This window comes from Chiloscyllium plagiosum, unplaced genomic scaffold, assembly GCF_037043375.1.
Source record: "Chiloscyllium plagiosum isolate Xiang-an unplaced genomic scaffold, Cpla_swu_hap1 HiC_scaffold_45, whole genome shotgun sequence".
Taxonomy (NCBI): Eukaryota; Metazoa; Chordata; class Chondrichthyes; order Orectolobiformes; family Hemiscylliidae; genus Chiloscyllium; species Chiloscyllium plagiosum.
The window spans coordinates 18,242,089-18,262,349 of record NW_028270183.1 but is presented as its reverse complement, the minus strand read 5'-3'; the positions used below and the strand labels follow the sequence as shown (position 1 = coordinate 18,262,349).

At 43.0% G+C, this 20,261-nt stretch overlaps 1 protein-coding gene across 5 annotated transcripts in view; it reads left to right on the top strand.

Moving 5' to 3' along the window:
- Positions 1-20,261, top strand: part of LOC122552181 (adhesion G protein-coupled receptor E3-like) — a 77,297-nt gene that overhangs the window by 2,369 nt on the left and 54,667 nt on the right. For 4 of the 5 annotated variants that reach the window (XM_043694759.2, XM_087983308.1, XM_087983306.1 and 1 more), the window contains exons 2-5: positions 11,176-11,268; positions 12,847-13,002; positions 14,286-14,453; positions 18,877-19,032. In XM_043694759.2, coding sequence (XP_043550694.2) covers positions 11,176-11,268; positions 12,847-13,002; positions 14,286-14,453; positions 18,877-19,032 — 573 coding nt within the window. The remainder of the gene's footprint in view (positions 1-11,175; positions 11,269-12,846; positions 13,003-14,285; positions 14,454-18,876; positions 19,033-20,261) is intronic. The other variant, XM_043694758.2, reaches the window with a different exon arrangement.

Sequence of the window (20,261 nt, the reverse complement as noted above, 5' to 3'; positions counted from 1 at the left end):
TCAGCATTTATTTCCAGTCCCTAGTTGCCCTTGAGGAGGTGGTGGTAAGCTGCTATCTTGAACTGCTGCAGTCCACATGCTGTAGGGATACCCCCAGTGTTGTTTGGCAGTGGGTTCCAGGATTTTAACCCAGCAACACTGAAGGAACAATAACATTGCGGGTGGCACGGTGGCACAGTGGTTAGCACTGCTGCCTCACAGCGCCAGAGACCTGGGTTCAATTCCCGCCTCAGGCGACTGACTGTGTGGAGTTTGCACATTCTCCCCGTGTCTGCGTGGGTTTCCTCCGGGTGCTCCGGTTTCCTCCCACGGTCCAAAAATGTGCAGGTTAGGTGAATTGGCCATGCTAAATTGCCCAGAGTGTTAGGTGCAGGGGTAAATGTAGGGGAATGGGTCTGGGTGGGTGCGCTTCGGCGGGTCAGTGTGGACTTGTTGGGCCTGTTTCCACACTGTAAGTAATCTAATTTCCGAACCAGGATGGTTTGTGACTTGAGATGAATTTGCATCTGTTGCCCTTGCCTTTCTAAATGGTTATGGTTGTGGAAGGTACTTGATAAGAAGTCTTGGTGAATTTCTGTAAGTGCATGCTATAGATGGCACACACCACCTAAGCATTGGTGGTGGAGGAAATGAGGGAATAAGTGGACGTAGTGCCTATCAGGTGGCCTGTTTTGTTTTGGATGGTGTCAAGCTTCTTGAATGTTGTTAAAGCTACACTGATCTAGACAAGTGGGGAGTATTCTATCACACTTCTGACTTGTGCCTTGTAGATGTTGGGCAGGCTTTGGGTGTCAGGAGGTGAGTTAGCTGACACATAACACCTAGCCTCTGACCTGCTCTTGTATTTAAAGTACTATAGTCTGGAGTATACAACCCCAGACTTTGGATCCCGGCTTCAAAATGTAACATTTATAGATCTGATCAGTTCATATGCCACTGCCCCTCTGCCTTGCCCCCACTCTCCCTGCCCTGCACGGACCTCTTTGAGATGCAGAGTTCTGAATTGAACCCAGTACTTTCATACTTGCAAATGCACTAGCAGTGTGTGAAAGGTTGCTGAGCAGTGACCGGGAAGGAAAGCATGACTGATATTCCCCTTCCTCAGAAAATTGAAGAACTACTCTGTTTGTCAAATACACAAGGGTCACTAAGATGCCTTTTGCATTCCCTGGCTATCTTATGTGGAAATGGCCATCCCACATAAAGAAGTCCTTGACTGTTTTTGCTTTGCCAAATCTTTAACCTTCATTCTTTTTCCACTTGGAATCGAACCGCCCAATGTATTTTTCTCTCAGGCCAGCTCCTTAATAGTCTTTCAATACGTGGAGGCAAATCTATTTTTAAACTGCGTTGAGTAACACCGGAGTATCTGACTGTAGAGAAACAAGAAGGAACATTCTCCCACGTAATCGTCAGCTGTAATGGTTTGGGAGGGGCAGGTATTTCTTTATGCAGGTTCAGAGTTTGTTTAGTAAAACATATTTCAAACAACAATGAACGGAAACAGGAACTTCCCACCTTCTCAGTAACTTTCTGGAATGGTTTGTTTATGGTCTGCTTATAGTTTGACAGTGAAACCTACACATAGACCGAATACCTAGCTAGCCAGCTCTGAGAAATTGCACTTGCTCCCAGCACTTAAAGGCAAACAATTTCAAGAACTGAACAAAAAAAAGGAGCATTAGGACCTGTTCCACCCTTGAGCTTGCTTCATCATTCAATAAGATCATGACTGAACTCCATACCTCAACTACTTCCTTCCACACTGTCCATTCCTGTTCAAATATTGATCCATCGCTGCCTTGATTTTACTAATTGATATGACCTTCCGCAGCTCTCTAGGGTAGAGAATTCCAACAATCCGACAAAGCTTTGAATGAAAGGATTTCTCCTCAGATCCTGAACCAGGAATATTTTGTGATGCAGTACAAACCTTCCCTACCTCCAGGCCAGGTTCAAGTCCCACCCCAGGGCTTGATGAGCATGGAAATTATTCCATTACATGACCAAACAGGGTTGATTATCTGTCTGTGAATTGCTCCGATATGGCAGGCAGGAGAGTTTTCTGGTCAGCCTGAATCCTGAGGTAGCTGCAGTGGTGCAGCCTCTCCATGTTAAAAGATTCCAAGTGCAGGCCTTAGCCCTGAGCAACCCCTTATCTCATTACGAGGGACAACCAGAAAGAGAGACAGAGAGAGAGCAAATTCACCAACCCTTTATTCTGAGAGTGTGTCTTTCTGCACCTCAGGGAGCTACCCCAGGAGTGGATCCAACCATCAGTCTCTGGGTTGGATTCCCAGTTGATGCTGAGTTTGCTGATCTCAACCAAGAGAGACTGGGCCCGAGAAAGGATGGTGAGGGTTAACAGCATTACTACCATTGAGAAGAAAGTCAGCAGGGGTCCTTCTCCTGATTGCAATCATTTAATTTTGTGCTGCATGAGGAGAGGGTAGGATTGGGTTTGCAATTGCCACATAATTTGTGGACCCCATCAGCACCTACCTGGCTCAGCTCAGCCCATTAGGGACATCTCCTTCTGCAAGGTGATGGAAGGACGTTAGAGAAGAATATTCCTCATAAGGCTCAATGCCATTGTGATTGATAGGTTTTCCTGACCGCTGTACTGTCTGACACAAAGGGTCAGAATCTGTTCTTGGAACAGAATCAGTTCTCTATTTAGTCAGAGACATTTAACATGAGATATTAAGTCCAATAAACATGGATTCTTTATCATTCCTTACATTTTCTTTATTATTCAGACTCCCTCTGCTGGTACATTTGTCTATAGCAGATTCAAGTGAAAAAAATGCAGCCTGCAATTTTCAATATAGTGCTGAACGTTGTCCGTCCTTTCCCAACTCCATGGGAAACCAAGCCTTGATAGATATAGATTGCAATTATCCACTGTCTCCTGCAGCCATGTGAAAAGTTAATCTGGCTGGAAGAACAGGCTTCTGATCCAGTGTCCCGGCTGCAGAGTTATAGAGTTCCCTCAGCTGTCAGTAAAGTGTTGTTAAGGGGTTTGGGCTCACTGTCTCTAAAAGAGACAACTAAGAACATACATATATGTAGTAAAAGAGTGGGAGCAAGGGCCATCAACCCAATTCATTGGACCTCTCCTTCTCATTCACCAATGACATAATTTGAACCTTCAAAAATCATAGAAACATAATATTTAGAGAAGGCCATTTGGCCCTCAGAATCTGTGCAAGTTCTTGAAAATGCTATCCAATTTTTCTCTCTTCATTTATCCCATGATGTGGTCTTTGTTAGGGTTGGCATTTATTGCCTTTCCATAATTGTCCTGGAGAAGGTGATGGTGAGTCACTTTCATCATCTGTTGCAGTACATAGGGTGCAGATGGATCCACAGTACTGGGATTTAGATCCAGCAACACTGAAGGAACAGTGATATATTTCCAAGTTTGGATGGTGAGTGGCTTGGAGGGGTACTTACAAGCTGCTGGTGTTCTCATGTATCTGCTGCCCATATCCTTGTAGATGGTAGAAATCCCGGGTTTGGAAGGTGCTGTCAGAAGAGGCTTAGTGAGTTGCTCCCATTCACTTGCTCTTTCTCGAATGTCGAGAAAGTTTTTACCTTTCAAATGCTTGTCTAATTTGAAAGTTACCCTTGTCCTTGTTTCTTTTACCTAGACCCAGACCTACTGCTGCACAAAGAAATCATTTTCCTCATCTCTCCAATCTGAATTCTGTTTTTAATATCTCTACATTCCATAATGTTGTTCCTTACTCCGTTTCATTGCGTTTAATAGGTAATTTTAAGACACTGAATTTCTGCTTCATTAAAGTACGAATAAGCTTCTAATCTATGATTTCTGTGTAAAGAGTCTACCTCACATATTGGGCATTCTACTCTATGTTTCTCAGAGGGGAAAGCCAGCAAAAAAACCCACTAATATTTGGGAATGAACATATGGGTCATACTAAAGTGACATTTTGAAGCACACATTTTGTTTCATCCTAGTTTAGTTGTAGGGGTGCAGCCTGTTCATTTTCCTGTGGGTTGTTTATAAATTGGGCTCAATTTTAAGTGACCCCCCCCATTTTGGCCCATGGGAGGAAATGGAGTTAAAACTAGACTGGGGTTGCTTCATTCTAGCCTAGGTCACTCAGTTTACCATTTCTGAATCTCAAGTAGGCCCAGCTCTCCCCCCGCACAGTGCAGGCAAGTGAGGGAGGGTGAGGCCAACTCTGAATGAAAACGCCTTGTGGCCTGGTAGCATTCACCTACAAAATGACTCCTGCCTGAGGCTGAGATCTCTGTGGGTGAACTCTCTTCTCAGTTGTCCACACATCCCTGACCCAAATCCAGGCCCAAAAGCCTACATTTTAAAACTGAATTGTATTTTTTTCCCCCCAATGATTGACAGTAACATTGATCTTCCAACAAGGCAGAGCTTTGGTTTGCGTGGAATTAACTGAGAGCAACCCTGCTCCACTTTTTCACTGAGGTCACTCCTACATCTCAGGTGCTCTTCTGGAATGCAGCCCTTTCTAACCGTCCCAGAGAGATGGGTGGAATGAACTACTGCTCTCCATTCAATAATTTCATGACCATCTCAAATTACTTTACAATGAAGCGTTCTCTGAAATGCAGTCACTGTTGCAATGTTGGAAACATGGCAGCCGATTTGCGGACTGTAAGCTCCCATGAACAGATAGGCTGTTTTCATGATGTGAATTGAGAAATAAAAGCTGACTAGGATGTGGGGTGTTGAAACTCCTTTGCTCTTGCTTGAAATAGTGCCATGGGATTGTTTACAGGGCAGGTGGGTCCTCAGTGACTGAGGCACAGCACCTCCTCAGCACTGCACTGACGTGTTCAGGCCTTGGGATAGGTCTTCATTCCACATGACTCAGAAGTGAGAGTGCCATCGACTGACTCAGATGACAATTGGAAATCAAATTTTGATCAGTCATGAGCTGCTTAAAAGACTGAACATGTTGAAGTTGCTGTACACCCTTCTTCCTGTTCCTTTATTCCTGGAACAACATGAAATTCCATGTGGGTCAGATTACAAATGGAAACATGAAATGTCGACACTGCATAATCATTTCTGTCTATGAAAGGTAAGTGAACTGCGAGGCCTTTCAGGGAGCAATAACAAACAGCTAAAGACATGATGCTATAAGTGAACTTTACACGCAGTGGGAACACCAAATCCTGACCCAAAACACTCTTGGCCATTCAAGCTGCGATGCACAATTAATGCATTCCATACTGGAAAGATTCACCCTAGGTGCCAAAGTAGCAAAAACATTCTGAAGTCTCATAGCCCTGTGGGCAGAACCTGCTCACTTCACATCTTGCATAATGAAACATTGATGTACTGGGCATGGCTTGGCTCTGTAACCTCGATATTGTAGTTCTGGGTAGGCATTCACATATTTACAGATGTGAAGACACATTTACAACAAGTTTATCCTGTGGAAACTATATGCCCTCCAAAGGACTTCTTCCTTTCCCATCCACCTTTCTTCTCATAGATCACTGCATGAAACATTGATAGAAAATTTCTTTTCAGCACAATATCGACAACGGCAACTTGAAGATACGTTTGTCCCCCAGATGTGATTGTGAACAATGAGTTAAAACTGGGCTTTTCTACACACAGCAGGGATTAAGGGGATATTTACTAGTGGTGTTCAAAACGGTGACGCAGCCTGAGGTAGTGTTCCCACCTTTGGGCCTGACGTTCTACTTTTGAGGAGAAAGTGAGGTCTGCAGATGCTGGAGATCAGAGCTGAAAATGTGTTGCTGGAAAAGCGCAGCAGGTCAGGCAGCATCCAGGGAACAGGAGAATCGACGTTTCGGGCATAATCCCTTTCCTGAAGAAGGGCTTATGCCCGAAACGTCGATTCTCCTGTTCCCTGGATGCTGCCTGACCTGCTGCGCTTTTCCAGCAACACATTTTCAGCTCTACTTTTGAGCCTCACTTCAAAACTTGGTGGCCATGAAGCATATGTTATACTGCAGCCTATCGATTGTTCATTGGTGCATTATGGCCAAAGAGGCCTGTACCTTTAAGAATGTTTCACAACATGTGACGTTCTGGTCTAAATGTACTTGCCTCACCATCAGTCACTATGTACTTCAGTGTAGTGTCTTCAGTTTGGTATGTAATTGGTGGGGGAACCTGATTGAGGTGTATACAATTGTGAGGGGATGGAGAGGATGGATCAGAGGCAGCTTAATTGAGGTGTCAATAGCAAGGGGACATAAACTTCAGAGTCAAGAGTGTGATGCTGGAAAAGCACAGCATCTGAGGAGCAGGAGAATCAACATTTCATTACATTACTTACAGTGTGGAAACAGGCCCTTCGGCCCAACAAGTCCACACTGACCCGCAACCCACCCCCCTACATTTACCCCTTAACCTAACACTGCAGGCAATTTAGCATGGCCAATTCACCTACCTGCACATTTTTGGACCGTGGGAGGAAACTGGAGCACCCGGAGGAAACCCGCGCAGACACGGGGAGAATGTGCAAACTCCACACAGTCAGTCGCCTGAGGCAGGAATTGAACCCAGGTCTCTGGCGCTGTGAGGCAGCAGTGCTAACCACTGTGCCACCGTGCCATGCCAGGCATAAACCTTTCACCAGGAATGAGTCACTTTCTCCTAGGACATAAACTTCAGAAGGGTAGGAAGTTTACTGTGCATTATGTAAAATGTATTTCCTCCAGATGATGGTGGGAGTGAGGAATGCCCTGTCTGGGAGGATAGTTGAGGCTGGAAACCTCACAACCTTTAAAAAGTACTTGTATGAGCAGTCGAAATGTCAGAACATTCAAGGCTATGAGTCAAGTGCTGGAAAGTGAGATTAGTGTCAATAGGTCGGTGCAGACCCAACGGGTCAAAGGCCCTCTATGGGTTTATAACTCCCTCCTGACCAGCACTGTGGTTGTCGCTAAGCCACACAGCCTGCAGCGATTCAAGAAGGTAGCTCACCACCATCTTTCAAGGGCAACTGGGCTTTGGAAATAAATACTAGCCCAGCCAGCAATTCCCTCATCCCCTGAGGTGAGTAAAAGGAAATCTATGGCAGGCAGTAAGAATGCAAGAGATTCCTGGTCAGCAGAAACTGGGTGGGTGCTGAAGCACAGCAGACACCGAAAATAAGTGACTCCATCAAAGGTTCCTGCCATGAGCTAGTGCCGCCCTAATTCAGAGTGACTGCCAACCATACCAAGGCAGGAGCTTTGGAAAACAGAGGACAGATTTAAGAATGTGCAAAGAACCCAAGGAAGTTGTTAGGATCTGGAAATCGCTGCCTGAAAGGCTGGTGGCAACAGTGACTTTCAAAAAGCATTGGATAAAAAGTAGCAAAAGCGGAAAATAAAATTGCAAGGTTATGGAGAAACAGAGTGGGGCCTAGTTGGGTCATTCTTGCAATGGGCCAGAACTAGCATGATGGGATGACTGGCCTCCTTCCATGTTGTGTGATTCCACGGTGGTGAAAGGAAACTGATTTCATGCAACGAAATACCCAGCCCTGGCACCACAAGCTTGTGGAAATGCTGGCTAACTGGTAATGTTACTGGAGTAGTACTCCAGAGACACAGGCTTAACTTTAGAGACATGGATTCAAATCTGACAACAGAAGCTGGTAGAATTTGGATTTAAAATCAATCATTCCAGGGTTGTAAAGCTTGTCTCAGTCAAGATGACCATAAAACTACCATCAATTGTTGCAAAAGTCTTGTTCACAGATGTCTTTTTGGGAAGGAACTCAGCTGACTTGTACCTGGCCCGCATGTGACTCCAGACCCGCAGCAATGTGGTTGTCTCTTAAGTGCCCACTGAAATGACCCCAACAAGTCACTCAGTTTGAGGGTAATTAGGGGTAGGTAACAAATGGCATCCTTGCCAGTGATGGCCCATCTTATGAAAATATTTCTTAAAAATAGATTTTTACACATTTGTCAATGAACGCCTGATATTGAGTCCAGCAGTTATTGTTCAAATGTATCCGGTACAATAAGCATTGGTCTGGTTACACAGGAAGTTGGTTACTTCCATTATTGAATGAGATTAGAGGGAAGCAGTGCATTTAGAGGTAAATGTTAAGGAGATGAGCTATGTTTTCTTAGGAAGTTTGGTATCCATGATGTGATCTAACTGGAGCTTCCAAGAATCTAAAGGAAATTAAATCAAAAAAAAATCTCGGCTAATTATTCACCACATGGACGTTTTGAATATCAGGATATTGTAGAAGAAAGGATGTCAATAGTAAGAAGGGAAGACACGCAATGTTCAGTTTGAGTTACTCAAAATCGTACTCAGAAAGGTCATTGACATATTCCTGTTACTTTCTTTGGTCTTTTCACCTGTCATGAAAGTGACTTTATGTTAAAAGTTATTAATGTCACAAAAACATTTTAATTTTATTACTGTGAAACTATCCTGCCTTTGATCGTGTTGCTTGCTTTTGGAGCTGCGATATTGACCTTTATCCTGATCATCATGTTCTGCCTGTAATTTCAGCAAAGCTATGTGGTCCTCTCCTCCGTAGAAATTTGACTTTAACCTTCAACATAAGGGCAGAAGTCAGGATGTTTGCTGGATACTGCAGCTCTCCATGCCTACACTCAGCAAGATCTGAGCAACATTCGGGCTTCTACAAGGCACAAGCCAGGAGTGTGATTGGAATACGCCCCACTTGCTTGGATGAGTGCAGTTCCAACAACACTCAAAAAACTTAATGACATCCAGGAAAAAGTAGCCCATTTATTTCCCCACATATCATCTTCGACAGTTATTCCTTCACCGATGCACAGTAGTAGCAGTCTGCACTGCGACAACTCATCCAAAACTTCCAACAGATAGAACCACAGGGGCAACAGATGTATGAGAACATCACCAGCTGCATGCTGCAATATAAGCCACACCCCACTCTGAGCTGGAACGTTAATTTATTTCTTATAAGTGCAATGTGAGGCATTTTGCATCTAGGAAACAAACACTGGAGTTTGACTCTATCCAACAAACAAACCAGAAACATCTCTTACTTAAATAAGACTATAATTCCTTGCCTTTGAGGCATGGGAAGGGTCCAGTAACTGAATGGACCTTCATTTACCTTCAGCAGGAAGACCTCAGATGGCGGTCTTTCCCCACTGCGCCTTGGCAGCAGCTGCCCCAAACTTTAGTCCATCCCACAGCATGCAGTCCTGGACCTTGGAATGTGCCAGTCTGCAACATTCATTTGAGTCAACTCCTTGTTTTGGAAGAGTAACAATTTTCATGCAGTCCAAAGGACACCTCTCACCGAGTTGATGGGTTCTCAGGCGCAGTCAACGTTTGTCTTGGTGTCCTGCATCACCGAGCTGCTCAGGATGAACTTCAACAAAAGCTTCAGACTTAGAGCGAGGAGATCTTATTACAAATTTATAAAATTTTGGTTAGGCCACAGATGGCATATTGTGTGCAGTTCTCATTGCCATGCTTTTGGAAGGATGGAGTTGCACGGTGGGGACGCAGAGGAAGTTCACTAGGATGTTGCCTGGAATGGAAAATCTCAGTTATGAGGAGAGACTGGATAGGCTGGGTTTTCCTTTCAGCCAGGTTTGGGGGGTGGAGGGGTGTGGGAGGTGCAGTATGTGGTATATAAACATTATGAGAGGTATAGAGAGAATATATCATAACAATCTCTTCCCCATGGCAGATTTGTCTTAGACCAGATGGCATACATTTACATTAGATTAGATTAGATTCCCTGCAGTATGAAAACAGGCCTTTTGGCCCAACAAGTCCACACTGACCCCTCTGAAGAACAACTCACCTAGACCTATTCCCCTACATTATATTTACCCCTGACTAATGCACCTAAGACTATGGGCAATTTAGCATGGCCAAGTCACCTGACCTGCACATCTTTGGACTGTGGGAGGAAGCCAGAGCACCCAGTGGAACCCCACACACACATGGGGAGAATGTGTAAACGCCACACAGACAGTCACCCGAGGCAGGAGGTAAACCCAGGTCCCTGGGGTTGTGAGGCAGCAGTGCTAACCACTGAACCACTGTGCCGCTCCATGGTGAGAAGCAAGTAGTGAAGAGTTGTTCTGAGAAACATTTTTTCACCCAGAGGGTGGTAGAAGTATGGAACGTGTTGCCTGAGAGGATGGTGGAAACACTTCTGCAAGGTTCAAGAAGCATCTAGATGACCACTTAAAATGCCAGGACATCATAGGCTATGGATCAAATGCAGGTAAACAGGATTCGGGTCATTTGGTGTTTGTTAGCGGGCACAGACAGGTGGGCTGAAGGGCCTGTTTCTATGCTGTAGGATCCTCTGTCTATGATTCTCTATAAATCATATACAGTCTATCCATTCTGTGCTATTTAACCACCCTCCATAGATCAAATGCAATTAATCATGGAGCCCGCTCCACCCTGTTGATCCCCAAACATTTTCTCATGAGAATCCTTACAATTGCTTCGATAGGTAATGTTCAGTCAACTCAATGAGTGATTCTACCCAGTCCTATTGAATCCTTTACTTCCGATCATATAGATTTAATCCAGTAATAAAAGGGGAACTTCACTGGATTAGTAATCCAGAACCCTAGGCTATGTTTTGGTTCAGGTTCCACGATTATGATGGTGACATTGGAATTCAACAGAAAATCTGGAATTTTTTTCAAAAGAAGTTTGCCTAATGACACCTATTGTCACAATATGACCAACTGATTCATGAATGCTTATTATGGAAGAAGTCGGAGTAAACATGATTTCAGTCTTACAGCAGTATAATTGATTTTTGAGTGTTGTTGGAACTGATATCTTACAGGAAAGTGGGGAGAATCCTGGCACACCCCTGACTTAAGCGCTGTAAATGATTGTCTCGTGTATCAGTAAGTGAGTTACTCACTGCAGCATTCCTAGCCACTGATCTGCTCTTCTAACCACAGAATTTATATGGTACATCCAATCCAGTTTCTGGCCAATGGTAACCTGTAGTTTGTTCAAAGTGGGTGATTCAATGATGGTAATACAACTGAAGGCAAGTCCAAGTTGGAGTTCAGAAATATAGGCGAGAACTTTGGAATTTTGGCATTAACTGAACAACAACACATGTCCTCAACCACAAGTCAAAGAATAAAACTTTTCTTCGAAATCTTCAATCGATCATTTTCTGTTTTTGACAGCACTTTATCTTGGTTCCCTTGCCATCTTGTCGCTAGTTACAACTCAACCCTGTCCACAGGAAGACAACTTAAATAGGAACCCAGATTGCATTGGTGAGTTCCACTCCAGAACGTCCTTTTCTTACTAAGTTTGTTTCATATTTTACTAACCAACCTGTTCAGAGATGTTATTACACTCCTCGGGAGCAAGTGGAACGTGAACAAGGCCTCCAGGTCTAGAAGTAGGGACAGCACTACTGTGCCTCAAGAGCCCATTACTGAGTTTTCTTTTCTGTTTTTATTATTATTTAACCTATTTTTCTAACCGACTTGTTCAGGGGGAACTTCTGCAGCAGGTGAGACTTGAACCTGGGCATCTTGAGCTAGGAGTAGGAATACTATGCCTGCACCATAAGAGTCTAGGTTAGAGTGGTGCTGGAAAAGCAGCAGGTCAGGCAGCATCCGAGGAGCAGGAAAATCGACGTTTCGGACAAAAGCCCTTCATCAGGAATAGAGGCAGGGTGCCTGCAGAGTGGAGAGATAATTGAGAGGGGGGTGGGGAGAAAGTAGCATAGAGTACAATAGGAGAATAGGGGTGGGGATGGAGGTGATAGGTCAGAGAGGAGGGTGGAGTGGATAGATGGAAAGGAAGATAGGCAGGAAGGACAGGTCATGAGGGCGGTGCACCCTACCTGCACCATAAGAGGGCTATTTAGCAATAAGTGTTATTTTTCTAATCAACCTGTTGCACATCCCTGGAATAGTTGGAACTTGCACCCAGGGTTTCTGGTCCAAAGGTAAGGACATTATCAATGTCCCATAAGAACCCATTACAGTAGACTCCCCCATACCCATGGTGGATACATTCTAAGACCTTCTGCGGAAGCCCTAAAGCCCAGGTTGGAGCAAACCCATTCATTTAAATGGGAAATTTACTTTCCTGGCAGCCCCCAATCCCTGGTTCTGGAATGTCCCTGTAATATGTTTGGGCTGCAGTAAACCACAGGTAACTGAAACCATGGTAACAGGACCCTCGGATACTGGAGTTGCCCTGTACTAAGTTTGTTCATTACCAAGGGAAATTGTAACTAGCAACCTCTTATTAACACTTAACACCTTCAGAGTTGTCTGGGGACAATGTTTGCATACATTGAACAAATCCACACTCGCTTAGACATAGGTACAGATGCAGTACAATCGCATTTACTGTCTGTGCATGTTATTGCCTTGCGCTTAGAAAATAGCTCCCATTTTTGAATAATTAAAATTGTGGATGAAGGGTCAAAAAGTGACACAGTTAAATTACAAGGACATGTTGCTTGGATGAGCCTATCATTCTGTTGAGTGTAGCAGAATGATTTAATTGAGGCTATTGAATAGTTTATGTGTTTCAGTACAATCCAGAGTGTGATTTAGTTTCTTAATGGATAACAATTTCTCAATTTGCAAGTATTTTAAAATATCTCTGCAATCATTAAATGCTTTCACTCATGCCTATTCCAACTCGAGCTTCTTTGGTGTCTGTTTGCTTTGCTCTGAACCCACACCCAAGCTTAATCAATTGAGCACAGTCAGCATAGATTGGTTAGCAGACTTCAATGCTCACACAACAATTGAACACAACGGAGGTATAGCACTCAGAGTGTGTCTACAATGGGTTAACAAGAAAGGGAACATTCTATTTTTTTGCAGACGGCGATTGCAATACAGATGTGTCGCCCCTTTACAGAGATTGCGGTGAGAACATGGAGTGTTACGTTGCGCAGTTCATGCTATTTGTCAGAAATCACTGCATATGTGAAGATGGATTTGAATTCACCCCCTCTGATCAGAAGACAGACTGTTTTGGTAAGAATCATATCATTTGAATGACTGTAAACTCAGTGGCTTGATCTAGTTTTCTAGAGCTGGAAATTTTCAAGTTGGTGCCTTGCCACGGGACCAGGCAATCCCAATTCTGGTGTGACACTGTCAGAAATAAAGTACAGTCCCATCAATACTTGCATCAGTGCTCAAACCAATAAAGGTAGCTTCGACTATTGACACTCGAATACATCCTGTTATATTTGGGAGTGAGATGACCAGGTTACTGCCAAATTAGGGAAAAGCCCTAAATCCAAAAGGTACTTGCAGTCTTGATCCGACTCTGAGGTTCAAAGCCAACACAGGGTTGGTTTGGAACATTAAACAGAAAGTCCTTTCAGCCGCTATACAGAGATTTCTGTCCCATCATGGATAAAACCAATGAGTGGTCCACGAGTTAGCACTCATGCAATTTGTGTCATGGGTTCAAATCCTAGTCCAGGAACCTGAGTTTGTAATCCAGACTGACATTCCAGTGCAGTACCAAAGAAGTGCTGAACTGTCAGAGGTGCTGGCATTTGGATGGGATCCTAAACAGAGACTCAGTCTGCCCTCCTGGTGAACGTAAAAGATTACCCAGCACATTTGGAAAGAGAGAAGAGGAAATTATCCAATGTTTTGCATCAACTCACATCACTAAACAGAAGATGATCTGTTTATATAAAGAAACAATTCTGCAGTAAATTACAGAAAGAAAGCAACATTATAGAGTGGTTGTAATCAGGGTCTTTAACTGCAGTCTGATCTGATATAATGCGATAGTTCCATTCCTATGCAATCCTGTGTTATAAGAAAAATGCGTAATAGCAGCACCGTTTAAACCAATGGGACTAAAGTCACATTATAGCCTATACAGATAAGGAAAGTTTGTGTTCCACAAATAACGGTCTAAATTCTTCAATCGCTTTAGAGCCAATTTGCACTGAAGAAACACATGTGATAGCAGAACAGACTGTACCTAAACATAGATTGCGATAGTGTAGAATTAAGGGTGGAGAGGGGCGAGCAATCTGAGATTATGTTTTAGAAAAATGTCCACCTGAAAAGAATGCACTACTGGACATGGGGTTCTTGGAAATTAGGCAAATTGTAAAGTCTCTGACTTTTTGGTTAAAAGCAACAGCTTACAGAAACTGACTATGGAGATAGCAAAGGACATGGAAGGCTCTGTGCTCAGCCTGTTGTGACATGCCAACCGATGGCATTCAGAGTGTGTTTACAATGGATTGATGAGAAAAGGGCCACTTTGTTGATATGCTTTGTTGCAGATGGTGATTGCCATATGGATGAGCCGTCCTTTTATGGAGATTGTGGTGAGGACGTACAGTGTTACATTGCACAGTTCAAGCTATTTTCCAGAAATCACTGTGTGTGTAAAACAGGATTTATGTCCACTGCCGATGAAACAACCTCTGATCAGAAGACAGACTGTTTCAGTAAGAATCACTTAATTTGAATGATTTATCTCACGTGTAAACTCACCAGATTGATAAAGTGTTCTAGAGCTGGAAATTTTCATGTCCCAATTCTGATGTGACACTGTCAGAAGTAAAGTACAGTCCCATCAATACCTGCATTAGTGCTCCAACCCATTAAGGTAGCTTCTAATATTCACACTTGCATTTCACTCACCAATACATCCTGCCATATTTGGGAGTGAGATGACCAGGTTACTGCCAAATTAGGGAAAAGCCCAAAAGGCACATATAGGCAGAAGACAGGAGTCAAGTAGAAAATACAATTAAGAACCAAGAGGAGTGTAAAGGATTCAGAGGGGAAGTGAAAGCATATATTAGATGGGCAAAGAGGAATCATGAAAAAAGATTAGTAATCAACTTAAAGGAGCATTCCAAAGTCTGCTGCAGGAACATCTTCAGTGAAAAGGTGGTGAAAGGAGGAGTAGCACTAATTAGGGATCATAGGAGTGATTTATGCTTAAAGACAAGAGGAATGTCTGAAGTATTAAATTAATACTCCACAGTTGTCTTCACCAAGAAGACAAATGTTACCCAAGCCATAGTGATACCGGAGGAGGTTTCATCACTAGGAGGATCCAAGTTTGATGAGGAGGAAGAGTTGGACAGACTATCGATACTTAAAGTTGACAAGGTACCAAGACTAGATGAGAGGCATCTAAGGATAATGAAGGAAGCGAGATTAGAAATTGCAGGTTGTACTGGCCATACTTTTCAGTACCAGAGGTTCAGGTACCAGAGCACCAGAGACTTGGAGACATTGCACCTTTATTCTAAAGGACTGCAGAATAAGCCTAAACTGGTTGGTTTAATTTCAGAAGCTATGAAACTTCTAGAAACAATTATTCCTAATAGAATTGTTAGTCACTTGGAAACAGGTGGGTTGTTTAGGAAGAGTCAGCATGGATTTCTAAAGGGGAAATCATGTTTCACAAACTCTCAAAGAGGTAATAAAAGTTTTGGTGAGGTTAATGCTGCTGATGCTCTGTACAATGGCTTTCAAAAGGCACTCATTACAGTACCACACAACAAACAGCTAAGCTTTAGGTCCTGGAATAAAGGAACAATAACAATGTGGAGACAAAATTAACTGACCCATGGGTGCAGGTGCATAGTTCGTAGTGAAGGATAGTGAAGAAGGCATTTGGCATGCTTGTCTTCATTCATCAGAGCATTGAGTACAGGAGTCAGGCTGTACAAGACATTAATGAGGCCACATTTGGAGTAGTGTGTACACTTTTGGTTGCCCTGCTATCGGAAAGATGTTACTAAACTGGAAGGGGTGCAAAAGAGATTTATAAGGATGTCACCAAGATTGGAGGGTTTGAGTTATAAAGACAGGCTGGATAAGCTGGGATTTTTTTCCCTGGAGCATAGGAGACTGTGGGGCGACCGTACGGAAGTTTATAAAATCATGAGGGGCATAAATAAGGTAAATACTCAAGGTCTTTTCCCCAGGGTAGAGAAGTCCAAAACTAGAGGGTATAGGTTTAAGGTGAGAGGGGAAAGTTTTAAAAGGGTCCAGACAGATAACTTCATCACACAGAGAGTGCTGTGTGTATGGAACAAGCTGCTAAAAAAAAGGTATAGGTGAATACAATTACAACATTTGAAAGACATTTGGACAGTTTCCATGATTGGAAAGGTTTAGTGGGATATGGCCAAGTGCAGGCAAGTGGAACTAGGTCAGTTAGGGAAACCGGGTTGACATGGACAAGTTGTGCTGAAGGGTCTGTTTCTGTGCTATATGACTCTATAGGTAGACAGTAGTGGTCAATCAATATATTTCAAGTTGCAGGAACACCTGTCATGAAGTTTCCCCAGGGCCCAGTAAAGGGACTCTTGTTTTTCCTGATTTAGATTAAATTTCAGGTGGTGTGCAGAGGGCAATTTCAACTTAGAAGAAACTTAAATGAATTTTAAACTGAAAAGGAGAGTGTAAAACTCCAAAAGTTGGTGGAGTGAGCAGATAGGTGGGAGATGAAGATGAATGGTGACACATTTTGGTAGGAAAGATGAGGATAGACAATAGAAAGCAGGGCGTGCAATACATTAATGAAGTGCAGAGCAAAGGGACCTAGCTGTCTGTGTCCACAGATGTTTGAAGGTTGCAGAACAGTGGAGAGAGCAGTCAGTGAAGCATACTTAATCCTGAGCTTTATTAGTGGGGTCATAAAGAGCAAGGAGGTTATGTTGAACTTATACAAGACACTTGTTAGACCTCGGTTTCAGTATTGTGACACAATTCAGTATTGTGGCATAAACATTACAGGAAGGTTGAGAACACGTTGGAGAAAGAGCACGGGAGGTTTACATAAGTGATTCCAGAGATAAGAAATTTCATTATGAGGATGAATTGGAGGGATTGAGACTGTTCTCCTTGGACAGTAGAAGGGTCAGGGAATATCTGATGGTAGTTTTCAAAATCATGGGAGGTCCGTTTGGAGTAGACAGGGGAAAAGGCATAAAAGGATGAAGAATGAAATGGCACAGATCTAAAGTGATTTGCAAACATAACAAATATGGTGTGAGAAGAAAAAGAATCTTTCTCACCCAGCAAGTAGTTAGGGTCTGGAACACACTGCCTGGAAATGTGGTGGAGGCGGTTCATTTGAGGCATTCAAGAAAGCATGGTGATTGTTTGGATAGACACAATGAACGGAGGTACAGGGAAAAGACAGAAGAATTCTATTAATTCATCAGGCTCATTCAAGAACAATTCTGTGATATTCTATTCACTTGCTAAGTGCCTCGTGAATATTGCAGCATGAACTGCAGTGGTTTAAGAAAATGGTCACTACCACCTTCTCAAGAGGCACCAGAGATGGACAATTGTCTCAACAATCCCAGGGCACTCACATTCTGAGAATGAATTATTTATTTCAATTCAATCTTCATTTTCTGACTTTAAGGTGAGGCACCACTATTTTGCCTGGAGAGGGGTACACCTTGGTAATAAATAATGTTGTTGCTGTCTCTCTACAAGTGCATAAGGGGTTGGTACTACCACCGAGCTCTGTTGGCAGTGGATTTGGCCTGAACTTGTTTAGCAAGCTCTTTCAGTATGTTTGATGCCTGTTGTTCAACTGGTAGTGGTAGAGGGTGCATATCACAAGGCACTTGCTGCTGACTTAAAGTATTCCCAAGTCCTTAATCCCAAGAATCTTGCTCAGAAAGGTGGCTCCACGGTGGGTGACACAGTGACTCAGTGGTTAGCACTGCCTCACAGCACAAGGGACCTGGGTTCAAATTCAGCCTCGGGCAACTGTCTATGTGCAATTTGCACATTCTCCCTGGGTCTGTGTGGGTTTCCTCCAATGCTCCAGTTCCCTCCTACAATCCAAAGATGTGCAGGTTAGGTGGATTGGCCATGCCAAATTGTCCCATAATGTTCAGGGATGTGTAAGTTAGATGCATTCGTCAGGGGAAAGGTAGAGTAATAGAGTAGGCGAATAGGTCTGGATGGGTTACTCTTCAGAGGTTTGGTGTGGACTTGTTGGGCCAAATGGCCTGTTTCCGCATTGTAGGGATTCTATGATCCCATGAAATGGGGTGTCAAGGTAGCGAGGGTGGGCAATGGGTGGATTGATATTGTAAAAGAGCTTGTGAAAATATCATCCATATTATAAAAACTGGATATCAACATTGAAAAATGAGCAAAGAAATCTTAGTATTCTTAAAGCAAAACTGAGAGGTTGGACCCATCAAGACAGATGGAACAGACTTGGGTTCTTTTTCACTGGAAAAATGAAGACTGTAACCTGACAGAAGGTTTTAAGATTATGAAAGGGTTGGATAGGGTAGATATAGAGGGGAGGTAAAAACAATGACTGCAGATGCTGGAAACCAGATTCTGGATTAGTGGTGCTGGAAGAGCACAGCAGTTCAGGCAGCATCCAAGGAGCTTCGAAATCGACGTTTCGGGCAAAAGCCCTTCATCAGGAATAAAAATAGATATAGAGGGGATGCTTCTCTTTGTGGGAGAGACCACACTAAGAAGCATAAGCATGTGATAAAGAATATAAATATGCAATTCCTTTCTCCAGACGTGGCAGGCTCATTAAATGATCTGTTTGGATGTATCAGCCCCAATAAACCCAATTGGCAATTCAGGAGGCCATCCAGATAGATTAGATTACTTACAATGTGGAAACAGGCCCTTCGGCCCAGAATGTGGAACGCACTCCCATAGGTAAAGCAACGAATGTAGAAACACTTACGGGGAAGCTAGATAGGTATATGAAGGAGAAAGAGATGTTTGTGTGGTTAAAATTTCATTGGGTTCGACTAAATTAGGTGTTGGGCCAAATCACCTGTTTCTGCACTGTAAGTATTTTGTATTTTGTAACAGCAAAATTCCATCTTAATTTGTCATTTATTTCAGACATTGATGACTGTGTTGACAAGAATAGTGATGAATTATGTGGACTGAATGGAACTTGTCTTAACACAGTAGGAAGTTACAACTGCTCCAGGAACCAAACATTCGAAACTGCAGGAGTGACTGATTCCTTTAATTTAACTAAAGATCAGCATCAAGGTGAGACTCGCGATTCTACACATTTTTCTTGCTCATCGCATCCCCTTGAGCTCACTGAATTGTCTCACACTAACTTTCTTGCCTCAGGATCTCCTACATCATGGAACCCTTCAATCATCTCAATCTTACGGGGGGGTGAGAGACTTCAATTAGAGAGAGAGAGACACAAGGGAAACTGATGCTTAAAAATAAAATACTGCAGATGCTGGAAATCTGAAATAAAATTGGAAATATAAACAGTAAATGCTGGAGAAACTCAGCAGGTCTGGCAGCATCTATAGGGAGAGAAACAGAGTTAACATTTTGGGCCCAATACGACTCTTTTTCAGCATAAATGCTGACCCTAACCCTTTCTTAATTCAGAAGGGGAGTCATACCAGATGAGTAACATTAACTGTTTTTCTCTTCATGGAGGAGCTACATTATTCCATTTTGAGCAGGAATCAGGTTGGTCGGATTGAGGGAGATTTAATAGTGGTACTCGAAATACTGAAGGGTTTTGATGGCGTGGTTAGAGACAACTGTTCCAAGTGGCAGGAGGGTACAAGGTCAGAGGTCATTGATGACTGAACCAAAGAAGAGGAGCAACATTTTAACATTGTGAGATATTATACCTGGAAGGTTTAAGAGAATGAAAAAGCACATCCAATAAGAACTTCCAAAAAAATGGAATTAAGAATCTAATGATGACCATGAATCCATTGTTGATTATTGGAAACATGCATCTGGTTCACTAATGTCCTTTAGGGAGGGAAACTTCTATCCTTACCTGATCTGGTTTGTGACTCCAGATCCACAGTAATGTGATTGACTCTTAACTGTCCTCTGGGCAATTAGTGATGGGTAATAAATGACCTAGTCAGCGAAGCCTTCATGCTGTGCTTGAATGAATAAAAAGAGCACTGGATAAGTATTTGAAAAAGAAATTGTACCTTTAGGTCTTCAGCTAAATTTTTCTACTGCTCCAATGATTATTATTTACAGAATGTTTACAGCACAAAGGAAAGCCTTTCGGTCGATCATATCTGCTGACACTGCAGAAGAACGAATTAGCTTGTGCATTCTTCCCTTACTCTCCATGTTCTACCGTTTTCACATAAGAAGTTAATTCCCTCTTAAATGCCTCCACCACACTCTCAGGTCATGAATTCCAGATCCCAACCACTCGCTGGATGAGAACATTCATGTCACAATGGCTTCTTTTCCCAATTACCTTAAATGTTTTGCCC